At 49.6% G+C, this 26,253-nt stretch overlaps 11 protein-coding genes across 11 annotated transcripts; 5 read left to right on the top strand and 6 right to left on the bottom strand.

Annotated features, from left to right (window-relative positions):
* Positions 1-336: 336 nt before the first annotated feature.
* Positions 337-1,035, bottom strand: LCP9604111_238 (SRPBCC domain-containing protein; the record flags this gene model as incomplete). The annotated part of the gene is made up of 1 exon (XM_039068553.1): positions 337-1,035. The coding sequence occupies one exon, from the start codon at positions 1,033-1,035 to the stop codon at positions 337-339; it is 699 nt and encodes a 232-aa protein (XP_038932786.1).
* Positions 1,036-1,739: 704 nt separating this feature from the next.
* LCP9604111_237 (uncharacterized protein) lies at positions 1,740-2,930 on the top strand (the record flags this gene model as incomplete). Its single annotated transcript, XM_039068552.1, has 1 exon — positions 1,740-2,930. One exon carries the CDS (start codon positions 1,740-1,742, stop codon positions 2,928-2,930), a length of 1,191 nt encoding a protein of 396 aa, XP_038932785.1.
* Positions 2,931-3,572: 642 nt separating this feature from the next.
* On the top strand, positions 3,573-4,802 carry LCP9604111_235 (Zn(II)2Cys6 transcription factor; the record flags this gene model as incomplete). The annotated part of the gene is made up of 1 exon (XM_039068550.1): positions 3,573-4,802. The coding sequence occupies one exon, from the start codon at positions 3,573-3,575 to the stop codon at positions 4,800-4,802; it is 1,230 nt and encodes a 409-aa protein (XP_038932783.1).
* A 129-nt stretch (positions 4,803-4,931) lies between these two features.
* On the top strand, positions 4,932-6,884 carry LCP9604111_234 (uncharacterized protein; the record flags this gene model as incomplete). The annotated part of the gene is made up of 6 exons (XM_039068549.1): positions 4,932-5,367; positions 5,446-5,782; positions 5,845-6,116; positions 6,184-6,359; positions 6,412-6,694; positions 6,745-6,884. 6 exons carry the CDS (start codon positions 4,932-4,934, stop codon positions 6,882-6,884), a joined length of 1,644 nt encoding a protein of 547 aa, XP_038932782.1.
* A 278-nt stretch (positions 6,885-7,162) lies between these two features.
* LCP9604111_233 (uncharacterized protein) lies at positions 7,163-8,698 on the bottom strand (the record flags this gene model as incomplete). Its single annotated transcript, XM_039068548.1, has 6 exons — positions 7,163-7,662; positions 7,731-7,798; positions 7,860-8,242; positions 8,304-8,371; positions 8,437-8,473; positions 8,570-8,698. 6 exons carry the CDS (start codon positions 8,696-8,698, stop codon positions 7,163-7,165), a joined length of 1,185 nt encoding a protein of 394 aa, XP_038932781.1.
* A 1,064-nt stretch (positions 8,699-9,762) lies between these two features.
* Positions 9,763-11,462, bottom strand: LCP9604111_232 (NADP-dependent isocitrate dehydrogenase; the record flags this gene model as incomplete). The annotated part of the gene is made up of 6 exons (XM_039068547.1): positions 9,763-10,187; positions 10,241-10,737; positions 10,789-10,825; positions 10,881-11,064; positions 11,152-11,187; positions 11,403-11,462. 6 exons carry the CDS (start codon positions 11,460-11,462, stop codon positions 9,763-9,765), a joined length of 1,239 nt encoding a protein of 412 aa, XP_038932780.1.
* A 1,084-nt stretch (positions 11,463-12,546) lies between these two features.
* LCP9604111_231 (C-1-tetrahydrofolate synthase) lies at positions 12,547-15,596 on the bottom strand (the record flags this gene model as incomplete). Its single annotated transcript, XM_039068546.1, has 5 exons — positions 12,547-12,655; positions 12,710-15,237; positions 15,289-15,326; positions 15,379-15,399; positions 15,473-15,596. 5 exons carry the CDS (start codon positions 15,594-15,596, stop codon positions 12,547-12,549), a joined length of 2,820 nt encoding a protein of 939 aa, XP_038932779.1.
* Positions 15,597-16,374: 778 nt separating this feature from the next.
* tif34 (translation initiation factor eIF3 subunit i) lies at positions 16,375-17,621 on the top strand (the record flags this gene model as incomplete). The annotated part of the gene is made up of 5 exons (XM_039068545.1): positions 16,375-16,401; positions 16,468-16,974; positions 17,028-17,144; positions 17,203-17,379; positions 17,439-17,621. 5 exons carry the CDS (start codon positions 16,375-16,377, stop codon positions 17,619-17,621), a joined length of 1,011 nt encoding a protein of 336 aa, XP_038932778.1.
* A 752-nt stretch (positions 17,622-18,373) lies between these two features.
* On the bottom strand, positions 18,374-18,901 carry mbf1 (multiprotein-bridging factor 1; the record flags this gene model as incomplete). Its single annotated transcript, XM_039068544.1, has 2 exons — positions 18,374-18,682; positions 18,746-18,901. The coding sequence occupies 2 exons, from the start codon at positions 18,899-18,901 to the stop codon at positions 18,374-18,376; spliced, it is 465 nt and encodes a 154-aa protein (XP_038932777.1).
* Positions 18,902-20,314: 1,413 nt separating this feature from the next.
* On the bottom strand, positions 20,315-21,240 carry LCP9604111_228 (SH3 domain-containing protein; the record flags this gene model as incomplete). The annotated part of the gene is made up of 4 exons (XM_039068543.1): positions 20,315-20,370; positions 20,424-20,645; positions 20,698-21,115; positions 21,178-21,240. 4 exons carry the CDS (start codon positions 21,238-21,240, stop codon positions 20,315-20,317), a joined length of 759 nt encoding a protein of 252 aa, XP_038932776.1.
* A 1,168-nt stretch (positions 21,241-22,408) lies between these two features.
* LCP9604111_227 (ankyrin repeat domain-containing protein) lies at positions 22,409-25,950 on the top strand (the record flags this gene model as incomplete). Its single annotated transcript, XM_039068542.1, has 2 exons — positions 22,409-22,504; positions 22,561-25,950. The coding sequence occupies 2 exons, from the start codon at positions 22,409-22,411 to the stop codon at positions 25,948-25,950; spliced, it is 3,486 nt and encodes a 1,161-aa protein (XP_038932775.1).
* Between the last annotated feature and the right edge of the window lie 303 nt (positions 25,951-26,253).

Here is a 26,253-nt window from a genome sequence, read left to right as displayed (position 1 = left end):
TGGAGTACATTTTGTTCGCATATTTGCATATTTGCATACTTGCATATTGGAGGAATGAACATAATATTTAATTAAATAGCATGACACGTCGGCCGCGTTTGCGGTCTACTGACCATCTGAATCCAGCGCAAATGCCATTTGGCTCAACGCTCAGGCCATTCTCATCCGATTCCGGTGTCAAGGAGCAGGATCAATGGGATGTTCAAGCACTCGTATCATGCCACTTTTCGTTGAATCATGCGTAATAAAGTGTCCAGGTGGCTAACTATTGATCATGTTACGGGGATACCCAGATTTTTCGAGCCTAGCTCGCAGGGCAACAGTTTCAACGCGTAATCAAGAAGAACTAGCAATACTGCCCCCCTCAACAAACCCCCTCAAATCAGCAACCCACATCTCAAAATTCGCCTGCAGCTTAACCTTATACAGCCACCGCACCGCATAAACCAACCACCCAACCTGCGCCTCCCAGTTCCTCACTTCTGTCCCACCCTCAACAGCCGTAATCTCATGCACACGCTCCGCCGTCAAAAGCGATGGCGAAAACGAGCCCGGCGCTTCGGAATCAGCGACCCAAACGATACGGCCGACCTCGCCGGTCTCCGCGTTTGGCGCTCTGCATTCGCTGATGAGGGCATGCACGTCTGTTGCCGGCTGGGGCTTGGTGGAGGTTGAGGTTGGGTCCATGCGGACGTGTAGGGTGAATTTTGTTCCTTTTTGGAGAATAGGAGATAGTTCTGTGTTTGTATTTACGGTTTGGGAGGTTGGTGCTGGGGTTTGTGTTGATGTTGACGCTGGTGCTGGGTCCGGTGCGGAGGTGGATGGAGATGGATCTGGGGTTGGCTGGGAGCGAATGGTTACCCGTGGCACAAAGCTATTCCAGCTTGGCCAGGTTGAGGTGTTTGTTAGCGCTGCCCAGACTTCTTGGCTGGGGGCGCTTATGAAGGTTGAGCTGCCGATGTGGAGGACTGCTTTCTCGATGGGGATGCTTGGGGTTGCGCGGGTGGCGTTCGTTGGGTCTGTGAGGGTTGTCATGATGGAGTCGGTTTTGTTGATAAAAGATTGTAATTGAGAAGGAAGGAAGGGAGTTGAGAAGAGAGGAAGGTAAGTTGGTAAGAGTGAGTATGAGTTGTGTACAACACTTGGCTGCCAGAGTAGCTCGGACGTTGTTTGCATCCGGGCCGATAAGCTTTGAAGTGCCGATAACACGCGATAAGAGAAGATAAGGAGAAAATAGCCCTAGTATCAATCAGCCCGGGGGGTTTTGACTCAACTTGACTACAAAGCGAATCGAAAAGGAATATGGTGATGCCAAGGCAGAACTTGGAAGGAAATGAAAATTCGACGCTATATCATCGCATATACATATGGCATCATTGACCTTGATGACCTCTCTCGTGTCCGGTATATATTGTCCAGCAGTCGTGACAAGATGGAATATAATACTTTAGCCAATCGCTCCTCAGTATAGGAACACCTGCTAGAAATCAGATTCATACTTACTGGGAATGGTCATCACTATCGTTCTTTCCTTTTGACATTTGACCCATCGCTCCTTCCTACAATACTGTCTATGCTGTTCCTTCCTCAGAACCGACAGAACTTCATCACTCCCCTCTTCCTCTTCCTCTTCTTCTTCTTCCTCTTCCATAACCCATACATTCTTTCATACAACACTCTTTCATTATACAATCATTGTTCCACTACACTCATTTCCATCTTCGTCCAGTCTCTTCAAAATGCAGTATACTACCCCGCGTCCGGACTTTGTCCAATCTCAGCAGCACCCTCCAAGCTTTCTTCTACGCCCACGTCCACGATTTTGCATCCTGCGTCCGGGAGGCTTTTGGACGCCTCTTATCGCACTCGACGAGTTACCTTCTTGGTTGGAGGTTTGCAACTGGGCCCCTGACATGTATATGGGAATGTACCCGGCGTCCATGACATTTATACCACGAGAAGGGGAATATGACGTTGTCTGTCATCACTGCTCGCACGGTGTGGACTCACTGCACCAGAGCGTCTCACGAAATGATTCTCCTGTGGCTGCCAATAAGCCCTGCCCGACCAAAGACTGTCAGGAACAACCCGGCTCACCAAGTACCCAGCACACTGAGGCTGTTTCCTTGCCTACGGTGCTCCATCATGCCCCCCCAAGCCACTTCTTGGAGCAGCCTCCTTTCAGTGCGATCCTTCAGGCGCCTTTTGTTGGAATGTGTGTGCTTGACATGAACTCACATTATCCGGATATTGCATCAGGCCCTGCTGGAATGCAACGACGTATGAGCATCGAGAACTCGCTTCCTCCTCACATCTTTGGAACAGTCGGCGTTGGCAGCCCTCCTCTGTCCACGACCAACTCGGTGAACACTCGCAGGCCTGAGTCCCCTTATCCACATGCACATGATGGACCGTTTGCCAAGCCCCAGCGCGTTGCATCCCTACAAAACGAAAGCGTTGCATCAATGCAAAGTGGAAGCGTTGCGTCCACTCGATCTCTCACAGTTGCTGCCATCGAGCAAATGAAGAGAATGCGAAGAAGAAAGCTCTCCCGTGGAAGCAGTTTGTATGCCAGTATCAGTGTTGCAGAAGCAAAGAGTCTCTCTCAAGTCTCAGACTCAAAGGTGTCAAAGGTTTCCAAGGCGAACTCCAAGGTCTCCAAGATCTCCTCCATCCGTGTTATCTCAAGACATCATCGAAAGGTTATACTGCGTCGTCGACGCGCGGAAGAAAGAAAGTTCCAAGAATCACCGTTATCGATTTCAATGGAAGCGCTGAACCTGAAGCCAGAGCAACCGAATTCGGCTACCAAGAGACGCGATCGACGTGAGCGCATGATGCAACGCAGGAAGCAATCCGATCGTGGCAAGCAGCCATATCGAAACATGATGCGGATTCCCAATTGGAGCCCGGGTATGTGCAAGCACTGAGTTATGCAGAAAGAGATGGTCTGAACAACACATGAGGCTGTATCACTGTCTTGACTGATGTTATTATTCACAAAAGTTATTTGACTGGTTTCTGGTTTATAGATAGATGTCCTTCTTTTCTGTTGCTTTTTTCTGAGTCTGGCTATTCATTTGGGCTATTCTGTTCTTGCTGGCGAGATTGCTTTTTTTTGCTCTCAGTTAGCACATGGCTAGCAAATTTGTCTCTCGTTTTCTTTCACGCTCTTTTCTCTATTCTTGCTGCAGGCTTTGTTTGAATTTTACTATTCTCGACCGGCTGTGACTTTGCCCTCGTTTTATCTTGTCTCTGATCATTTCCAACCGGCTCCCGGTTGATGATATTGTCTTTCACTTTTCTTCGCAGCGTGTGTCCTTCACTTGTTGACCTCAACCAGAGTTGAACCCAATTATTGCAGGGTTATTGCTAGATAAAATGCACACTCTCTTCTTGTTTTTCCTCCGGCACTGAAGAAGATATAGAAACAGCCGAAACCAAAACAAAAACACTAAAAGGATCAACATCGAAGATACGAGAGCTCCACCCAAGACTAATCGGGGAAGTGTCCGCAACCCCCGCACTATGCATCTTGATAGCCTTCCAAGCCTGGCAACTTCACACACACCATGAAAGTGAAAAAGCCCCGAGGCATTCGGCACGATCGAGACTGTGGTCGATGCAAAGCCCGAGGGCTCAAATGTGACTTGAACCGGCCCCGATGTCAAGCCTGTGTCCAGGGTGGAGAAGCATGCAACTATCCACAGCGAGTTGTATGGGTAGATGATAAGAAGAAGCCGAAATCGCCCAAAAGCACCTCACCACAGACTCCCAATGACCAATCGCCAAATGTCGAAGTTTACAAGTCAGCATCTATCAATCTATACGGCTTCGTCGACCTCCTGGACACTTTCTGCCAACAAATACAATCCAGCAGTCGTGACATTCCAGAAGAAGGAATCCAACTGATTTCACGCACGCTAAACTTCGCCCGCTCGCGTATCCAAGATGCAAACAACAAAGAATCCCTCCAGTCGCATCTAGTGGCCTTGACAAACCTGAACCAAGTTGTCCAGTCCGCACACCCAATTGCGCTTTTCGGCATCGCCACTTTCGCCATGTTTGAAGTGTGCTGCGGATCTTTTGGCAACTGGCATTGCCATCTCCAAGGGGCGCGCTCGCTGCTAGATCTCCACTGCCAACATAAGGCTGATCTCGATAATCTCTGCGGCGAGATCTCCGCTCTAGCAGATATCCTAGCCTATCTGGTGTGGTTTGATGTTACAGGCGCCCTTGTCAGGGAAAGTCCATTAATTTTCGAGGATTGGCATCGCGAGACCTTAACTATTGGATTTTTCGACTCAGTCGGATGTCCAGCAGATACGTTCGATTTATTTGTTTATCTTGCAAAACACCGCAATGGCAATGGAACCTGCGCTATGGACCTCTGTGCTCGAGCAATAGCCCAAACTCTACAGCTCAACTCGGGCGACTTGACGGACCGCAATCTTGCTGCGACCGTGTATAGAGGCGCCGCCGCAATCATGGCATTCGGTCGCGCAGGAATGGCCACGGGCGGCGATTCATCTGCATCGACATATCAGTCAAATGTAGTGTCTTCCATGGTGGATCGAGCTTGCCAGGCTATCGCGGAGATCCCTTCTACATCGAGGTTCTACGTGCACCTAGCTACCCCCGCATACCTGATAGGGATGAGTGCCTCGATAACACGGCAGTGCGAGATAATACGAGGCTACTGGCGTAACTGCCAGTCATGTGAATTCCCTCGTTATCCGGACGCAGAGGCGCAGTGCGAGAGGAGGTGGAGGATATGCGGTGTGGGGTTTAGTCTCGGTTAGATTGCCTTCCTAATCGGGTAAGGTATCACATTCCTTATCTACTTTGTTGGTGAGCATATAAAGGTCCTCTTAGAATCCAGTTTCCTACCTCCATAGTTCAATCATAAACATACAATATAGTTATTTCCCATGGCTACCTCTACCTCGTACCAAGACCGTTGCGCTCAAAAGCGCGCCGACCAGCTCTCGCTCATCATCCCCGAATGGCGCTTAGATCCCGTTCCCTCTATAGAATCCGCCCCAGACGCTCTGGCATATCTGCGCCAAATTCTCAGTCCAGAGGAACTGGCTCTCACGGAAGAGACGGATATCGCCGTCCTTCTCCGCAAGCTCTCTTCTGGAGAACTCTCGTCCCTAGAGCTGACTCGAGTCTTCGCCAAGCGCGCCGCTCTCGCCCACCAACTCACAACATGCTGCACGGAGATATTCTTCGAGGAGGCCTTTGCCGTTGCCCAGAAACTAGATGATTATCTCGCCCAGACGGGCAAGACTATCGGCCCTCTACACGGATTACCAGTATCCATCAAAGACCTATTCTCCGTTGAAGGAGTTGACACTTCAATCGGTAACCTAATCTCCCTTTCCACTTCCATATAGCAAAAAGCCACCTATCCATATATACTAACAAAAACCCAAAATCCAGGCTGGGTCGGCCTCACCAACAACCCCGCCAAAGCAGATAAATCCGTAGCGCGCACACTCCGCCGCCTCGGCGCCGTCCTCTACGTGAAAACCAATCTGCCGCAGTCAATGATGATGTCCGACTCGTACAACCACGTCTTCGGCCAATGCGTCAACCCCTTCAACCGCAGTCTGATTTCCGGTGGGAGTTCCGGCGGCGAGGGCTCGCTGGTTGCTGCGCGTGGAAGTGTGCTCGGTATTGGCACGGACTTGGGTGGTTCGATTCGTATCCCGGCTGCTCTGTGTGGACTTTATGGATTGTCGCCTAGTCCCGGTAGACATCCGTATGAACGGGGGAAGTAAGTTTATTTTTCTCTGTTTTGCGTTTGTTAGAGGGGGTGCTGATTTTGATGATTTCTAGTCCCGGGCAGGATATTGTGAGATCGGTTGCTGGGCCTATGGCTTGTAGTCTGGTGACTATTGAGCGGTATATGGAGGTTTTGCCGGAGTCGAGGCCGTGGGAGGTTGATCAGCATGTTGCGCCTGTGGCGTGGCGGAAGGAGTTGGCTTCGCCTGGTGCGAAGAGGTTAAGGATTGGGTTCTTGGTTGATGATGGTGTTGTCAAGGTTCAGCCGCCGATTGCGAGGGCTATGCGGGAGGTTGTTGAGGCGCTGGAAGCGGCGGGCCATGAGGGTATGTATCGTAACTGACAACCTCCACTCCCAATGCGTGGTCTGTACGACGTACTGACAAATCTCAGTTTTCGAGTGGGATGCCTCCTCGCACAGTTATGCATATGACCTCTGGGCGAAGGCTATTTTCTCCGACGGTGGCGAGGGCTGTCGGAGACAAATAGAGAAAACCGGCGAGCCTCTTGTTGAGGGTATGCTTGTTGGTAAGCCCGAGGATACTCTGACTACCAGTCAAACGCACCAAGTGAGAAACTCCTATCGGCACTGTGATTATTAACTGCTAACATATCTCATAGCTCAATGCGGACAAATATAATTTCGAATCTGCATATCTCGATAGATGGATAACCTCCGATATCGACGTATTGATCATGCCCAATACCTCATGGGTGGGATACAAACCGTGGACGTGGGTCAAGTCCAGTGCATATGTGGGCTACACGAGTATCTGGAATTTCCTTGGCTATGCTGCGTTGGCAATGCCTATCACTACTGCTTCGAGAATGAAGGATGTTCCGGATGATGAGTGGCTGGCCCATGTTCCGAGAAATGATAGTGATAGGTTTAATAAGCAGCAATGTGAGTATATAAGATTGGAGCCTTTGAGGACGGTGCTAATTCCTTTTTAGATGATATCAACCTGGTGGAGGGTATGCCTGTCGGGATACAGGTTGTTGGTGGCCGGTTCGGTGAAGAGAAGTGTATTGCTGCGGCCAAGGCGATTGAACAGGCTATGCAGAGGAAGATGACCTCGCGGGCGAATCTTTGAGTCGTTCTAGGCTTGAGACGGAAGGGTTGGTGCTTATTTCTTATTCGCACTAGTTATATTTGGTACTCTTGAGGTTTCTACAGAAGTTTCCCCAGTCTCGAACGGGGTATAACAGGGTACTATATATCAAGCTTTCTAAATTTCTAAATATTCCACCCGCATCGAACATGACTCAATAAAACTCATAAAATCAACATCGTTATTCATATCATCAGTATATGCAATCACATCCCAGACATTGGTATGTTCCATATATACAAACCAAGCTCCCGACAATTTCAAATAGGAGCATTCATTCGATTCTTATAGTCGGGGAACTCGAAATCACCGAAATCCCTCTCAAAACTAGCATTCGAGCATGGATGCTCAGACGATTTCAGACTGCCCGACCCCTCTGTCATCTCGATATCCGGATAGGTACCATTCGCAGACTGAGGACGGGAAAAAGAAGGAACAGTATTCGACTGCATCCTCAGCTCGCGTTTAACACGAATCCCCTCTGCTTTTTCTTGCTCCTCTTCGTTCGTATCGACCTTGGAGATGCTAGCAGAGTAACTTGCTGTTCCGGGACTGAAGAGTTCGTTGCACCAGATCCCGGCATCCCGGTTGAGCGGGGATCTGCTGGAATGACACCTCGAGGCTCTTGAGCGGATCGGTCGAGGGAGGAAGAAGAATGAGAAGATGCGAGAGAAGAGCGGGTGGAGTGGTGGTAGGCAGATGCAGATGATGGATACGTTTGCTTCGAGGCAGGACCAAAGGGCTGCTTTGGCATTTGCCTCTATCGGTGTGTTAGTCTTGTTGTTGATTCCGTGCATCGCAAGACGTGGAGAGATGGTATATACTTACGCGTAAAATCTCCTCCGCCAACCATGATGCTTAATGGATACATGCGAGCGGCACTAACGCCAACAATACTGTAAGCAGAGTCAGCTTCATTTCCCGAGATCAACCACAAACTATGTTACTTCGACTTACAAGATTCCAAGACCGAAAACCACCAGGATCCCCCACTTCTGTCTTCTCGGTAGCTGTAACTTCCATAATAGCGACAGGGGCAGAACCAATATTACCAGATCGGTAAAAGTCTGGAGTGCCGCATTGGTGAACCAGACAGGGCTGGCAGGTAGACAGTTTGAGTCGCGAACCTCTGCCGATGGACTCCAGAAGGCGTGGAGAGGAATGCAGAAGAGAAAGCCGCTCAGGCTCGTCCACAGACCTACGATAACGAGGAAGCCCATTAAGCTGTAGGTGATTAGCAGGAAGCGACGGGGCCTGAAGAGGCGGGCGTAGAGTGTGAGTGCGGAGAATTTGGCTAGGATCATAGTCATGTTGTAAAAAGGGACCGAAAGCCACAACCACTGTGATTGGTTTTCATTAGTGGCTTGTTCCATTCGATGGCGGAAGGGACTTTTGCCGTACAAATAGTTGGCGCTCGATGTCATATTCAGAGAGTTCTGATGCGCGGATCCCGATGCCGTATAATCGTTCTATGGAGGAATTTGTTAGATTCAGGTATATTTCAGTCGAGGTGTTGTTGGAGTAGACCACTTACCAAGCATCGTAAAGGTATAGAATGCCACGTCGACGAGCTGTATTGGATGATTAGTATTAGGTTCTCACTTTCCATACACTCCGTCTCCCGGACACGTGAACTCGTGGTGTACATATCATATGGGAATACATACCAATGCAACAAATATAATCAAATCGTCCAGTCCAGGAGCCTTCACCAGGTGGATCCGAGTGTATAACCGCAGGGCAACAACCAGAACCGCCAGCCCCGTAAAGACCGACGAGATGGCCACAACGTACATTCGACCGGCAAGGACCAATTGACAAGTCTCGAAGATACCAGCAAAATCCTAATGGAGACCGCCGTAGACGTGTGGCATCGTATTCAACGGAATGTAGTAGAACAGCACCGCCATCACACAGCGGGTGATTATTGGTAGGTAGTCTTATTTCAAGTAAAGAAGTGCAATTCCAATCCCAAGTAGAAGGTTAGAAGAAAGGAAGAAAGAAAACGCCTGTCTTAACCCAGATCTATCTGGCGCCGGCTACCCTGTGACGAACAAACGAGTTTGACAGCCAGATTGGCAGGAGTTTTCACCCGAGCCCCTAGTCTTCCAATCAAGTTCCCTGTATGAGAGTTGGTTTGACCGTCGAAAAGAGGAATTGGCCGCATTGGGAAGCGACGATAACCACTTGCGTCAAGACCTCGATCTAGGTCGATGGCTAACTAAAATCAGAGGATATGATTGGCTGTCCGAATAGAGTTATGGATCCCACATCTCCGAATCATACCCTAATTGGTTCTAGGTTTTTGGTGATTGTTCGGTAACGACCTCCCGTAACTTTAGAGAAAGTTACCACGGCTTTGGGATAGATATCACATTATCAGGTGGAAGATCCTTGTTTGCTTCATACTTGGGACATGTTATGTATGGTTGCTGTCCTGCTTAGGGTTTGAAGTTGATGTTCGGCTAGGAGAATGAAGCCATTATTTCCTGATTTGGATACTCCGATTCCTGTTAATCTTCCATTTTGTCCCCAAGCAGATTGTGGCGTGAGTGACGTTTTGAGGATTATATGTTACGTCCCATAATCGGTACAGGAGAACTTTTTACCCCTGTGGTAGCGAGGTAGACAGGGAGTGGTTGAGCCGGGCTAATGGAAAACTGTATCACCTGAAACAAGCGCAGGAACCTAGATACTACCGTTGAGAACCTGTTTGTCCACGATATACTTTGAAAAATAATATATAGAATGACAATTCAATTGCATACTATACAAAAGTGGCTAAAAGCTAGACGAATGCCTGTCCTTCTAGGGAATCTAAGACTGGAGTATCTCATCAAATTTTGCAGCAAATGGGAATCTACAGGCGAGCCTTGAGGTTGGCCTTCAGCCTCCGCTCAACGGCAGCCATGTACTCGCTGGTGGTGACCCAAGCCTCGCGGTCCTTGCGGCCACAGGCGAGAGCCAAATCCTTAGTCATGATAGCCTCGTCGTTGACGACATCAATACAGGCGCGCTCGAGCTCCTCGGCGAAGGCAACAACATCAGGGGTGTTGTCGAGCTCACCACGCTGGACAAGACCACGGGTCCAGGCGAAGATGGAGGCAATGGGGTTGGTGGAGGTCTCGTTACCCTTCTGGTGCTCACGGTAGTGACGGGTCACGGTTCCGTGGGCGGCCTCGGACTCGAAGGCCTTACCATCGGGGGTGCTCAGAGTGGAGGTCATCAGACCGAGAGAGCCGAATCCTTGGGCGACGATATCGGACTGGACATCACCGTCGTAGTCTGAACATACGTTAGATAAGATAAACTAACACAAGATAGACGGAAAAACTTACTCTTAAGAGCCATGACGAAGCCACCCTCGGACTTGATCATCTGGGCGACCATGTCGTCAATGAGACGGTGCTCGTACCAGATCTTCTTGGCCTCGAAGTCCTTCTTGTACTCCTTTTCGTAGATCTCCTGGAAGATGTCCTTGAAGCGACCATCGTACTTCTTGAGGATAGTGTTCTTGGTGCTCATGTAGAGGGGAAGACCCTTGCTGAGAGCCATCTTGAAAGAGGAGTGGGCGAAGCCAGCGATGGAATCATCGGTGTTGTACTGGCACTGAGCGACACCACCACCCTCGAAATCGTAGACCTGGAGGTACTCGGGCTCTCCACCGGTAGGGGTGTAGACCAACTGGAGCTTACCAGGACCGGGGATGACACGGTCCTGGGCACGGTACTGGTCACCGAAGGCGTGACGGCCAATAATAATAGGCTTGGTCCAGCCAGGGACCAGGCGGGGAACGCGGGGAATGATAATGGGCTCACGGAACACGGTACCGCCACTAGATAGCTTATTAGTGATGGTCAAAGCCAGTTAGATTGAGCTTACTCACAGAATGTTACGGATAGTGCCGTTGGGGGAGAGCCACACTAGAGATGGTTAGCTTTAGTGTTACACGATACAAACTTCCATTGATGAGCTTACTCTTCTTCAGCTTGAACTCCTCAACACGGGCCTCATCGGGGGTGATGGTGGCGCACTTGACACCGACACCGTACTTCTTAATAGCCTCGGCGGAGTCAATGGTGACCTGATCATTGGTCTGATCACGGTACTCGATACCCAAATCGTAGTACTTGAGGTCGATATCGAGGAAAGGCAGGATCAACTATAGGCAGATCATTAGTATCGAGAACTAACCGGGGTGGGCGATCATCTAGGTCTGACCCGAGCGAGGATGGGACGATAGGCTTACCTTGTTACGGATGTCTTGCCAGATAATACGGGTCATCTATGTTGAGGAAGATCGTCCGGTTAGCACATGCCAATGTCTAGCTTCAATGCCTTGGGCGGCATAATCGTCGGCTTGACACATGAATTATCGTAAAATTCCCCGTGATTCCCCGCGTTTTCGACGAAAATGCGGCAGCCAAGCACGAGAATACGCGGGTTTGTGAAGCCAGCTGATCGAAAGCTTGAACTATAAAAGGGGGGGTTGTCCCATACCTCATCACCATCCAACTCGACCACAGGGGTCTTGACCTTAATCTTGGTTTCGGAAGCCATAGTGCGGGTTTGAGTGAAAGACGAGGGGATCGATCCGGACCAGCGGGAACAAGCAACAACTCGATTAGTTTGTTGGGAAAGAGAGGTAGAGGAGATAGATCTCTTAGAAAGTAAGGAAGTGAAAGAAGAGGAAGAAATAAGACGGGAAGTGGGAGAGAGAGGGGCAGGAGGGGTCGCGAGGGACCGACGAGCGAGTGCGGAACTAGACCGGAGAGCGTTCATCGTGGGATAGTGGCTAAAGACGTCAGCGCTAGTTTCACAGTTTCTGTTTGGCTGGGTGGAATGCGAGTCGCCTCACTCGCTGGTTTACTACCGAGGGAATGAGGTTCGGCAGAAAGGAAGATGTGGAGTCGGGAAATTTCCCGGTTGACAGAAGATGCGACTTCGGGGATGGGGGTGTACGTGGGGGGTTAAGGCACCGGGGCAATACGGGAATTGATCGGAATAAGACCAGGAAGGCAGTAAGCCAAGGGATAATTACCGAATAGCAAGGAAACTGGAGGGTTCGAAGGAGTGGAAGAGGAAAAAGCCTTGTCCGGTGTAATGGAGGTTGGCGACTTTATGAACAGTTCCGCAAGAAGAAGCGCCGAAGCCGGACGGTCACGAGATATCAAGGATATTTTGGTTTGGGAATGTTTTAGGACAATTTCACGTGGACTTTTCTTTTTCTTTATATCTTTCTCTTCCAAGTGTCCTGAGTCATCGATCTAATCCTTTCTCAGGTAAAATTTCCAATTTTTTACCTCAAAGCTCCATCAATCGACCCGCTGAAGAAGTCTATACGCGGTGGTAAAGCGGTTCCCGGAGAACGGAGCTCAACTCCGGCCATTGACCGGCCCTCTTTTTGACCCCGGAAGAGCTCCAACCGAATTGTACGATCTATATTCAGAGAGAAAAAAATGTTATTGATTATGAAATAATATGTCGGGATGAATTTCGCGTGTCCAATTGCCCCGGATTGCGCGGTGTTGAAAAATCCATCTAAGGGCCCTAACTATCAGACGCCAATTGTATGTGTTGAAGAATCGAAATTCGAACAGTGGTATATGCAAGCTCCAAATATGTCCTCTATCTATATCGTAACCTAGAACAGCCCGTCAATATCGCCAGTCTCGGGGTCGATATCCACATTAAGGTAGCCGGGGGCAGTGGGTAGTCCGGGAATGGTCTGGATATCGGCGGCCAGAGCGTAGCTATAGCTATGTTAGCGTGACGAATTCCCACAAAATGCGGGGATAAAAACTTACAGGTATCCAGCGCCCACGGCCAATCTGACATCCCGAATGGGCACAGTGAAGCCGGTGGGGGCACCCTTGAGGGCTGGGTCGTGACTGAGTGAGTACTGAGTCTTGGCGATACAGATCGGCAGGTTCGCGAATCCTTGCTTGGTGTAGGCGTCGACCTTCTTCTGAGCCAATTCACTGAACTCAACCTTCTCAGCGCCATACATGGCCTGGCCGATGCGCTCGATGCGCTCCTGGATAGTACCATCCAGGTCGTAGAGGAGCCGGAAGTCCTTCTCCTTGGAGCTGGCGGTTATGACAGCCTTGGCCAGATCAACAGCGCCGGCTCCACCCTCAGCCCAATGGTTGGCAGGGACGGCATCCTCGGCACCAGCGGCGATCGCCTCCTCCTTGATGACAGCAATTTCAGCCTCGGTATCGGTGTCGAACTTATTGATAGCCACCACCACCGGGACGCCGTACAGCTTGGCGTTAGCAATGTGCTTCCGCAGGTTAACACAACCCTTGCGGAGAATATCCACATTCTCGGTGCGGTAGACCTCCTGCAGAGGGGCACCGGGCTTGATCTCGGGGCCGCCGCCGTGAACCTTCAGCGCACGGACAGTAGCCACAATAACGACGGTGTCCGGAACCAGACCAGAGGAGCGGCACTTGATGTTAAAGAAGCGCTCACCACCCATTGTGAAGTCGAAGCCAGCCTCGGTGACCACGAAACCGGTCTTGGCTTCATGGTCCTCATCAGGCTCGGTACCGGCAAGCTTCAGGGCAAGCTTATCGGCGATGGCAGAGCTGGCGCCAATACTGATGTTGGCAAAGGGACCAGCGTGCACCATCACAGGAGTGCCTTCCAAACTCTGCATCAAATTTGGCTTAATGGCATCCTTCATCAAGGCGGCAAGGGCACCACCGGCACCAATGTCGTCGCAAGTCACGGGGTCGCCGCTTCTAGAAGTAGCAACAACCATACGGCCCAGTCGCTCACGCATATCCGCCAAATCGTTACTCAAGGCAAGAATGGCCATGCACTCACTAGCGACGGAGATATCGAAGCCAGTCTCACGAGACAGGCCCTTCTCGGTAGGGGCCTGGCCGACAGTGATACCACGTAGATGACGGTCATTGACATCGAGAACACGGCGCCAAGTGATGGTCTCTGGGTCGATATCTAGGCGGGCAAAGCGGGTGATTTCCTCCTCAGTGAGATCGTCTGGGTTGGTCTTCTCAATGCCCAGCTTCTTCAGACGTCGGAACATGATGGGCTTGAATTCACGCTTGCCCTTGCTGGCAGGGACAAGACGCTTGTAGAGAGCTGCATCTTTCTGGGTGGACTCGTGGAACATGCGAGTCTCAATAGCCGCAGCGAGAAGGTTGTTCGCGGCGGTGATGGCGTGGATGTCACCCGTGAGGTGGAGATTGAACTCGTCCATAGGAATAACCTGACTGTAGCCTCCACCAGCAGCACCACCCTTGATGCCGAATGTGGGGCCTTGGCTGGGCTGTCGGACGTTGGCAAAGGAAATGCGGTTCAGGTGGGCACCAAGTGCTTGAGTGAGACCTAGTGTGGTAGTGGACTTGCCCTCACCAAGAGGGGTGGGTGTGATACCGCAAACCAAGATGTATCTTCCGTTGCGGCGATGGGAGAGGCGTTCCAGCACACTCAGACTAATCTTGGCCTTGGTGTGGCCGTAGGGCTCCAACTCATGAGGGGCAATGCCGACCTCGGTGGCAACCTGGGTGATGGGCTTGGGGTACTGGGCCCGCGAGATAGCAATGTCGGAAGGCACGGGATTTAGTATGCGAATGGGAAGAGGAGTGACGTGGCGGTCCTTCTGTTTCTCGAAGTAGCACTTTGTGGCACCCACCACGTTCTTCAACAACATAGCCACTGTCATAGGACCAACACCACCGGGGACGGGGGTGATTTGTGAGGCCACCTGGGAAGCAGACTCAAAGTCCACGTCGCCAACCAGTCGCTCACCGGACTTCTTAGTCGCATCAGGCTTGTAATTGATACCGACATCAATAACTACAGCACCGGGCTTCAACCATTCACCCTTCACAAGCTCGGTTTGGCCAATGGCCGCTACAACAATGTCGGCGGTCTTGACAATGCGCGCAATATCCGGTGTCTTTGAGTGGCAGACAGTAACGGTAGCATCGGCGTTCTTAAGCAAATAGCTGACCGGACTGCCGACGATGTCACTCCGTCCCAGTACCACTGCCTCCTTACCGGCGGGGTCTACGCCGCTTGCCTTGAGTAGTTCCATAACCGCGAGAGGGGTGCACGGAGTGAACAACGGGCGACCGCCTCGCTTCGCCAGCTCGCCGATATTGATTGCGCCGAAACCATCAACATCTTTCTCATCTGCAACACTCGACGTGACCGCATGCTCGGACATGTGGCTTGGGACGGGCAATTGAACGAGGATACCGTGGACAGCGGGGTCATTGTTGGCTTTGGTGATCTCTTGGATGAGCTCCAACTCGGTGCTCGATTCGGGAACATTGATCACGGTGCAGATGATGTTGGCCTAGGAATAAGGTCAGAGAATGCCTCGGATATCCCGAACAACGAGTCATACCTCCTGGGCGGCCTTCAGCTTCATGCGCACATAGGTGCCTAAGTAAAATTAGTCCGCAAGATCTTCAATACTATTCGTAGGTAAACCAACTTGAATCCGACCGATTGCCGACTAGATAAGAATCGTCATGTTAGTATTCAACACTACATTACATGTATTCATGCTCGGAGCGGGTCACGCTTACCCTGGAAGATAACCAGATTTGGCTTGAATCTGGGGTTCGTCACTTGAATCTGCTCGATCTCGGACTTCAACCCTTGGCGAATACTCTTCGCGATGGCAGTGCCATCAATCTTCGCGGCAGCCATTGCTGACCCGGAAAACTTTCGGAGTGGTGAGATAGCGGAGCTGATAAGAGAAAAATCGGCGTTCACTGGAGACTCAATGGACAATGAACGAAGCCGTCTGACTCCTTGGATCGAGGAAGAGGTATGGAGCAAAGAACGGGATAGGATAGGAAGTTTTCGGAGAATACCCCCATGCACTTGGAGATAAAAAGTGCAGCGGGGTAGGGCAGCGGGGACGAATGGCATGAATTATTGCTTGTTTGGGGCGAACCCGCGGAGTTGGTACCGGCGTTGCGAGAAGAAATCAACAATTAGGCCTTGGTTTCACCTGCAACGCTCAAGAGATATACTGAGGTTAAAGCCAGCCCTGTCAATTTTGAGATATTTCCCTCAGATTCACTTCATCTCTTTTTTTTTCGGTAATTAAGCTCGTGCGGAGAGTCCGGGAGTTTCCCAGTTTCCCGAAAGCACGTGACTCCGGAGATATTGTATTTGTTTGTTCTGCCTGAGGCATAAATAAATCTCAGCCGCATTAACCTTTTCGGGAATCCTAGTTAGGGCTCAGGGTAGACAGATAGTAGTCACGTGTAGATACCGGAATGCGGAATATGTTGGCCTCCGATAAAGGCTTGGCATTGAGGGCCGAGTGTGCGATGAAATTCACTAGTCAAAGAAAGTGAGGTTGACGAGGTTGACCCCCCCAAAAAAGCCACTCCGCCTTACCCCTTCTGAGCCGAGCGTCTCAGATTTTTCCCCTCCGATACTCCATCTCGAATTTCCTATCACCTCACCCTTCGAAATGCGCCCCATTTTGCTTTCCGGCCATGTGCGTTGACTTCCTCGAAATCTTGCTGGATCCACAGAGACTGACCGCAGCCAACTATAACAACAGGAGCGGTCCCTGACCCAGATCAAGTTCAACAGCGACGGCGATCTCCTCTTCTCCGTCTCGAAGGATAAGATTGTGTGCGCATGGTGGTCCGCCAACGGCGAGCGTCTCGGTACCTACAACGGCCACCAGGGTGCTGTCTGGACAGTCGACGTCAGCCCCAACACCATTCTTCTTGCAACCGGATCAGCAGACAACACCGTGCGTCTATGGAACGTCAAGACCGGCGAGTGTGTTAAGGTGTGGGAGTTCTCGACAGCCGTGAAGCGCGTGGCATTCTCCCCCGATGGAAGCAGACTTTTGGCCGTGACGGAAAAGCGCATGGGTTTCAATGGTACTATCGCCGTTCTCGATATCAACTACGGCGAAAACCTTAGCGCGCAGGCCACCGAGCCTACCTTGACCATCGTTTGTGAGGAGAGCAAGGCTACCGTGGCGGGGTGGAGTTTCCTGGGCAAGTACATCATTGCGGGGCACGAGGACGGCAGCGTCAGCCAGTATGATCCTAAGGTATGTTTTTTTGAGGTGGTTGGAGGAATGTGGGATACTAATACCATCTTTAGTCTGGAGAACAAGTCGAGAACGTGCAGATTCACGAATTCGACAGCCAAATAACTGACATTCAGTTCGCGCCTGATCGCTTGTCTTTCATTACTGCGTCGAAAGACAAGTCAGCTAAGGTACGTTCTTCCTTTTGCAGATTATTCTATTAGGCAACCCCCGGCTAATATTATGCAGCTCCTGTCCTCCCGCAACCTCGCCATCCTCAAAACCTATATTTCCGACACTCCTCTCAACACTGCTAGCGTGACACCGAAGAAGGACTTTGTCATTCTGGGTGGTGGTCAAGCCGCCATGGATGTTACTACCACCTCCGCCCGCCAGGGTAAATTCGAGGCACGATTCTACCACAGAGTGAGTACAAATATGCATTCAAACGACTTAACTTATATACTAACAATCTTATTACTCAGGTGTTCGAAGATGAATGCGGCCGCGTTCGTGGCCATTTCGGTCCCCTTAACACCATCGATGTTCACCCCGCAGGCACCGCATACGCCTCCGGTGGTGAGGACGGATACGTCCGTGTCCACCACTTTGACAAGGCATACTTCGACTTCATGTACGAGGTCGAGCGGGAGCAAGCGCGGAAGTAAATAGGGGATGTGGTGAAGAAAGTTGGGATGCGTCGTGTGTATGTGTTTACGAGGCGAAAAGACTTGGGACAAATTCCCCGAGTCCCGCATACGGAATGGGATGACCTTCCGGTCCACGATTTTCTCATTTCATTGATTCCATGATCAATCGGAGTTGGTACCTTGTGTTTGTGTCTTTGTTTAATAAAAAGATGACATGGTTCTTTTTTTGAGCTCTTATGTCTGTCCTGGTCCTCCGCAAAAGAGATGAAATCGGGTCAATAGACGAAATCAAAGCTTTGCAAATCTTCAAATTACGTTCTGACAGTTCAGCTGGATGGAGCAGAGCAGGGATTGGCATAGTCCCTCGTATAGGGAAGGAGTATATTTACCCCACTGCATATATATATCGCATGGCATGGATGATGCGCTAAGTATGAGAACAACATCCATCTACTCCGTATTCAAATTTACACTTGGATGCCAACTACAAGTTTCTAAGAAAACCAGATGATAAATATCAAAATCCGAGGTATCTCATTTATACAATTTTTTTTCGTGATATCTTCTCTAAACCCGTTTCCCATGCAAGGCCAGCGCTAATCCGACCAGCAGAAAAGAAACCCGTAGAAAAAAAATAAAAAAAAAGTGACGTCTCATGAAAAGGAGAAGGAACATGACAGTCATAGAGCGCAAAAAAAGCAAATGCAGAAAACTTGAGATTTGCCCCGGTCCCATCCCGGAAGGGATAAAGGCCACGGACTAAATCCCGTCTATTTCTTCTTGGGGAACTTTTCAGAGCCGATGTCTGAGCCACGCAGCTTAATGTTCAGCACACGCTCCATGGCTCCGAGAACCTTCTGGTCGGGAGCGGCGGTTCCACGCTCGAAGTCCTGGACAATGGTGATAGTGGTGTTGCACTTGGTGGCGAGTTCCTTCTGGGTCATCTTGTAGCCCTCCTCTGTGCGACGTCTCTTGATAGCATCAGCGACGGCGTGGCCGATGGTCTTGGGCTTGACGATGTCGTCGCTGCGGTCGACCTTGGTCAAGTGTTGGCCTTCGGGGGCGCCTGCCTTGGCACTCTTGAGAGTGGGTTAGCCTACATTCATGGTGTTTCTCCCGGATTCGAAGGAAACTTCACATACGATGTTACCGGTGGTGTACTTCTTCTCGGTGATGACACCGCCAGAGCGCTGGGCAGCGTTCAGGGCACTCTTGCCCTTGACGACGACCTCGCGGGGTTGAGCGCCTGCTCCGCGGAACTTGCTGCCAATCTTGGTGGTGCTTTCCCAGTCAGACATTTTGAAATGAGGTTGGATTTGGTGGTTTGGGTGGTTGGGTTTGGTAGGAATAGAGCTGGGCGTGGAGAGAGATGACGTTGGTCGTGTGAGGGTAAAGAGAGAAATGCAATTTATATCGATGACACAGAAGCTTCTCGAGGGAGGGGAGAATGCGCTATTCCGGATTGGGCCTAGTGGGTATCTGGGTCAAAGGCGTCTCACTCTTGTTCGTTGTGGCTCGGCTCTCTTTTAGATTTGAAATCATTTGCTACTTCTATCAGCTCTGTATGGCTGTTCGCAGTTTGTAGGGTTTTGTCTATTTTGTACATACGGGCTATGTACAATGGGTCTTTGGAGTTCGCTATGCTCATCGGCAGTTCCCACCACATTGCCACAGCTACTTGCAATTATACACACTATTTCATATATTCAAGACTCCTATCGACAATATGAGGTTAAGGAAAGTTTATATAGTCTTCAACAGTACTGTATCCCCGGTAATTTGTATATAAAACATACTGATATAGTCCGCTTTAAGCCATCGGCAAGACAATGATGCTACTTGACCCACAACTTGATGTCATACGGCCTTGTGTGCGCATTCCTAGCCCTAATCACTGATATCATAGGAGAAGAGCAACAGAATATGCATTCAATAACCAATCGCCATTCTCAGACGCTATATTATACCGAAGTAAGCACAAGAGTCACAATGAGTCTTCAACCCAGGTCCCCACGATGGGGCTGATCGGGCACCAGGTTAGGCTTAGCCTCCTTGCTCATCGTATGTTGTACATTAATGTGTAGCCCATCAATAGACAAGTTAGATCTTCAGACTCTAGGGCTGGTTGATGACACGTATAAGGGATAGATATTCAAATGTTCCTTTTCGTTGCTTGTCATTTACATACTTTCTATATAACAACATGAAATCATGTATCTCGAAGTTCAGTCTGGATTCTATAGCCCACACAAGAAGTAGAAGAATAACCAAAAAGCAGAATGTCATTCCCAACCCGAACTTATGCTTTCTATCCTCTTTTTTTTTTTTTTTGCTGCATGTCAGAGTCATGGGGGTAAGCCTGTAACGGAATATTGCCTATGCTCTTTCGTTTGGCTTCCATTGCGTGCTAGAAAGGTAAGATCTTTGTTGCTCTGAAATTCAAGCTCTAGGTCAATTATGAGGTGGCCCCAAAATATCAGGAAAGTCATTGGTTGAGGTAAGTATGTGTGTAGCCCTAAGTGATCTATCGCAATGAAGAGCTAAGTAGGATCTGAACACTGGGGATCCTGAAATTTCTGGACATAAGTCCGCCAATAAGCGACGTGATTGAGCCTAGCCAATCCATTAGAAGCAAAACCCAAGCCACCAACACCGTATCAATGAGAGTGAATAAGAAACAAAATGCCCAGCAAAATTGCCCGGCCGCATGATTAGAAGATGCTGTTCACGATGTTGGAGCCAACAGTAGCACCGGCACCGAAGATTGCTAATATCAAGTTAGAAACCAAATAACGAGTACCAAAAGTATATAAGACGTACCGGCATTGCCCAGTTTCTTTCCGAACTTCTTGCCTCCTTCCTCGAACTTGTTCTTCTTTGGGTCCTCGGGGTTTTCGGGCTGTCCACTCTGGCTGACCGCAAGAGGCATGTTTCCATAGTCTGTAAACTGGGGCGGGGGCGAAGCAAGCGCAGCTTTTTCATCCACGTAACTTCCAGGGAAGATACCCTCCTGACCAGTTCGCTCATTGCGACCACGCCACCCTATTAATCACTAGTCAGCTTTGTTTCCATATCCAATAGAAGGAGAACATACAGTGCGCGTTTATTTCCTCAGTAATCTGGACACGATCATGCGGCTTCAGGTCCAGGTCACCCGGGTCGGTAGATTTGAATTCGTACATGGCCACCGCCAGACGGAGCGGCGGGGCTTGGAGATAAGAAGGCGGCGCCTGAGGGGGCGGGCTGGCATATTGATTGTTCAGCGCGGCTTTCTCGTTCACCGACATATTGGACATTTGTGAGACGGGAGCCGAGTATGAGGGCGTGTTGCTGTATGGAGCTGGAGGTGGCTGCGCTTGTACTGGAACTTGTTGAACAGGCGCAGGCTGTGCCTGCTCCGATGGTGATGCCTGCAACGCCCGAGAGACCTCGGAATCGGCGGGCAACTGTGATAGAATGGTTGAGAGCTGGTTGGGAGTGATCACAGAGGCATCGGCAAGGAATTCTAGTTCCTGGATGATGTGGAATTAGTGTTTCGGTCGCATTTCAGGAACAGGAAGCCGGAAAGCCATACCGTCCGGACCATGCGGAGCGACCGGGTGGTCATAGCAGACGCGAACTTGACAGTGGGCGCCATTGTGAAAGGACACGGATGGTATGTATTGAAGGGAACGATGGTAGAACCAAGAGAAGTAGACAGAAACGATAGTAGGGGGAGTCGGGAGAGTGGGTGTTGAGGTCGGGTGTTATCGAGTAGCCTAAATCATCTGGCCAAGATCTCAGAAGCTCCGCCCCGGACATTGACTTAACATTTACATCAACTCCACAGGGCTGTGAACATTCACTGATTCCATCTGATTCAACATAATAGATTGAATTGCCTTTATATCCTGTCAGCACTTTTTTTTTTTGGATTTGATGAATCAAAAAATATACATAAGCAGAGAAATCGATCTTCACCTCACATCACACGGAGTTCATTATACAACACGAAAATCCGACTTGAGCAGGGCCAATATCTTGAAATCTCCACCATTTGATAAGAGTCAAAGTCTCTATTTGCCTGCAATGATGCCACCATCGTCACCCTGCCAAGGTAGACCATATGGTTGCCATAGCCACAATTTCCGTTGATTTACACATGTTCCACACCCCGGCCCTATTGCAGGGGAAGAGCGTATATTCCCAACCCTAGATTTGTCTGTCTCCTCGTCTTTGCCCAAATTTGATACATGTCGCATCCCAGAGTGCCACAATAAGGACTGAAGGCGCCAAGAAAACATTGATATCCCGACAACGAACTGTTCCACGCTACTAACGTCCCCCGCATAACAGACATCCTATATATATCCATATCAACCCTCTAAGCCACCTATGTGCAAGGTAAGTTACGCGCCGGTCCAAGAAAAGCCCCGTCCAGACCCGCAGTCCGTGATATAGCGCAATGCGGGCCGCAACTAGTGCAGTGACAACGGGGACACTCACCAGCGCAGCAGCGCTTACGCGCCCGCACTAGCCTTGTGTGTTTCATACCCCGACAAGATTAAAGCCATGTTCATAGTGTTCTTGATATCATTAGTTGGCGTTCTATTATTGTCATGGGGCAAGCATGGGGGCTCTGTACTTCGCTCTAAATCGAGTGAGGATCGGCAAAAGATGCCCATCGATAGCGCAGGATGATGGAGGGGTGTTTTCTTTAAGAGAGCGCGCCTTCGGCCATGCTGGAGGGTATTCTCTGAGTGCTGTTTTATAATCTATTTTATTACGAATTGATGTGTTGATGTTGATGATTTATGATGTTTTCTATGATTCTTTCTATACTGTTTTTACTATCCTTGTTACCTTTTGTCAAGGCTGATGATGATTGGGATGATTTCACGAATAATCTTGCTACGGACTTGGTATGTTTATGTTTATATTGAGGCCTCAAGTGGATGTGCTGATGTTTATCTTCAAGGCTCCTTTGATCACCTTGTTCGGCGAACGACTTACGAAACAATTCCTCTCCGAGTCCATAAGCACTCTTGATAATGTAATATTCGCCCTTTCACCACTAGGGGTTTTGACTGCCGTCGTGTCGGTGATCAGGGTCTGTGGAAGTTCTTCCCTCAGGGCATTTGTCGGACGAGCACAAGAAGGTCCTGCTGAAGCTGAAAGCGAGCTGCTTCCTTGTGTCTCGGAGTCCACTGCGGAGGTTTTCAACGATGGCGGCATTACACGAGTCTTTGGCCGGCCCAAGATCGTGGAGATAGTTGCTTGGGAGGATGTAGACAAGATCACCGGAGAAAAGGAGACGAAGATTGGCACTTTGAGAGATGCTCTTGAAGAAAAGGCTTGGTCTTGCAATAGCAAAGTTTCACCTACTGACTTGCCTGAACTGGACATGCCTAATCTGTCATTGAACAAGGGAATCAAAAGGAGAGATCAATTTTGGTTTCATTGTGCTGCAATACTTGGTGGTATACTGCAGACTGGTCAGTGCTTCTCCTCCCTTGAGCCTGAAATGATGCTGACGATCCAAAAAGGCACTGTTGTTTTTGCTACACTCACGGTGTTTGTGTATCCTCAGCATTTCCAGAAAAACGATAAAGCTGTCGCTCCATACGCATTCCCGCTCTATATAATCGGGACAACCCTTCTGTTTCTCGGAATGTTCTTCTGCGCATTCATCATGGAACGTTCCTCAAAGGAGTTCTATCTCAAAGCAGAAAAGCCAAGCAAGATATACTGGCTGCAGCCCGGTAATCAAGACGTGGGTGACCAGGTCTTTAATGCTTTCTTGGCCGTCAATGAAGGGCCAGAGTCTTCAATGACGGACAAACTCCGCTATACCAAATCGATCAGAGATCGAAGATTTGACAGGAAGTATTTGGAGACTTACTCTACCCTCATATCGACAATTTTGGGATTCATATGTCAGTTCGTCGGACTGAGAGGTCTCCATTCATCTGTCACCCTAGCCCAACTGGGATCAACATTCCTAATGGCTATTATACGTACCTGTCTGCGCACGGAAAGAATGAAGCCAGATGAAAATAAGATGAAAGACGACCGGGAACTCACGTCTCACAAGCAGCAAGAGATAGATTGTTTTGCATTTTATCTTGAGAAAGTAGAGTCATTTGAACTCGCCTCGATCCCAGATCGGCCACCAAATATGCCTTCACAGAGATTCACGCCCCATCTTGGAACACCTCTGGCCAAACAATTAATCCACACCAGAACCCAGCTCGCGAGGCTCACGACTAGCTCAAGACAAAGCCTGGGTGTTGACTGGAATGGAATGCCTATTCGCCGAATTGCCTCCAACCTCGCAGAGACGATCGAGTCGACGATGGATCTAATGTCGAGTTGGGGAGTTAACCTCGGAAAGACCTTTGAGTTCCGACTTGGCTTTAAGTGCAAGGGACCCTCTCCAGGCTCTGTCACTGAAGCTCCGGGAACGTATTCAATTGGTCTCATCCGAAGCGGTGATGCTCTGCAGTGGAAACTGGATGTCGCCGAGCTAGAAGCGGTTCTAGGCTTGTGGACTTGGTCACTTTATAAGTCAGATGAAAACTGGCAGAACTCAACTCTTTGCCGCCTCATTGGATTGAGTGAAGATGAGGCAAAAAAAGATGAAACATTCCTCTACTTTTACAAATGGATCTTCAGGCAAACGGAAGCGAGACTAGTACCATCTGAAGGATATGATAATTCATCACGCCTGTTCAGTTTCGAGCCCAAGAGCCTTCCCTATGATGGGAAAGTCCTGGCTGTCAGGACAGATAATGAGCTCGAGGCTATGGTAGCCCAGGATATCTACATTCAATTCCTCAAGGAGGTCTTCCTCAACTTGGATGATCTGGGCGGGGACGTTGATGTTATTCCCGAATTGCAAAATTCATTTTTAGCATCTAGTACCCGCATTGATGATCTCATACGTTGCTTTGAGAACAGCAAATTGGGCTCAAGAGAGGATGCACTGCTATGCATTGTTCCCGTCCTCAGGTATCGGCATCTCTTACCAGATCTCGCTGCAGACTCAACCAAGGTCAGGGCGCGCAGGGAGCGGTTGATCGAGAAAGGTGATTGGAAAGGTGCCTTTACGCTTGTCCGTTGGATTTGCCAGCGATCAGACGATTCCCAGTTTGAGAGATCAGTCCATGAACTGGGGTTTCTTTGCCGCCGGGCACTTTCGGACAGCAACAAAGATGTTCGCAAAATAGGATTCGAACAGACATGTGAGCTTCTCACGTCTGACATCAGAGCTGAATTCCTTCAAGTCCACAACCATGTGCCACCCTTACAACAGTCCGTATCCGATGATCGTATCGAATGGTGGAACTCGTTCTCACGTCAGCTTGGGTGGATTGCGTGGAACCTTTCTGCGAATGTTCCAGGAATGGAATACTGCAAACCCATTTTGAGATCACTGAATGTAACGGAAGATCTACAGGGGTCAAACGATCAAAACCAAGACCCAGACAAAATCGAAGGGGCGATTCACGCACTGAAAGATTGGCTCACGTTGTATAAGCTCGATGACATTGACCGCGAAGGAGACGGGGAGGATGAACAAGCATGCCTTGAATGGCTGGTCAGGAACAACTTCCATGCTTTATTGTATTTCCTTCTGCTGCGATGGGTGGAGCTTTATGAAGACCTTCCTATGCTTGTTAGGATGGGGTACAGTTTTGCAGCCCGGATTAGGTCTCAACGAGCACTTGACATACTTCGCCGACAGGGCGCAGATATTGATATGATAGATCCAAACAATTGTTCCGCGTTAAGTGATCTCGTTTCCACCCATGATCTCGAGGGAACTCGACTGCTACTGCAAAATGGAGCCAACCCAAACATTACAGCGCAACACTCGGGGATCAGTCCACTTGCAATTGCTGCTCATGAAGGCCAGGACGATATTGTCGCATTACTTCTACAGCACGGAGCAAACATTGATATTCTAGACGAGGTCGGCCACACTCCCCTACATTGGGCATGCGAAAAGAATAGTCTCGATACTGTCCGGCTGCTATTATCCCATGGCGCAGATATTGAGGGGTCTGGCCAAAGAACACCGCTCCTATCAGTCGCCATGAAGAACCAGCTTCAGATGGCTGAGTTGCTGATCAAAGAAGGAGCGAACGTCAATGCTCGAGATGCCGGAGGCAACAATGCACTTCGACTCGCTACCCCTGCAATGAATCCGATTCCGATGCTCCAGTTGCTCGTGGATAACGGAGCCAGGCTTGACTTGCGGGATGATCAAGGGAAAACGGCTTTGGATTACGCCCTGCAAACCGGTTATACTAAGGCACTGTCCTTTTTACGCCAGGTATCTGAAGGGGGGACCAAGGAGCCGTGAGATATATATACCTTATATACCTTTAGTTCTAGGAATTTGTATGTAGCAGAAAAATTCAACATTGCTTTGTATCAATCTTGTCCATAATGCCTAATAGTTGTTACCTCTTCGCATTATTCTGTACTCCGTAACTATTCGGCTTCGAGTTCGCTAATACAAAGTGCCGATCAACCCCTCATATTTGCCCAGCCCTGGGCAAGGTTTCTGTCGCTCTTGGTACCTAGACTTATAAATGTACGGCCTATTGCATATATAATTCCGACGAATGAGCTATCCCCGGTAAATAGCATGCATAGGACACGC

This window comes from Penicillium roqueforti, assembly GCF_015533775.1.
Source record: "Penicillium roqueforti strain LCP96 04111 chromosome Unknown scaffold_01, whole genome shotgun sequence".
NCBI classification, from domain to species: Eukaryota; Fungi; Ascomycota; class Eurotiomycetes; order Eurotiales; family Aspergillaceae; genus Penicillium; species Penicillium roqueforti.
This window is presented reverse-complemented; position numbering and strand designations above follow the sequence as displayed.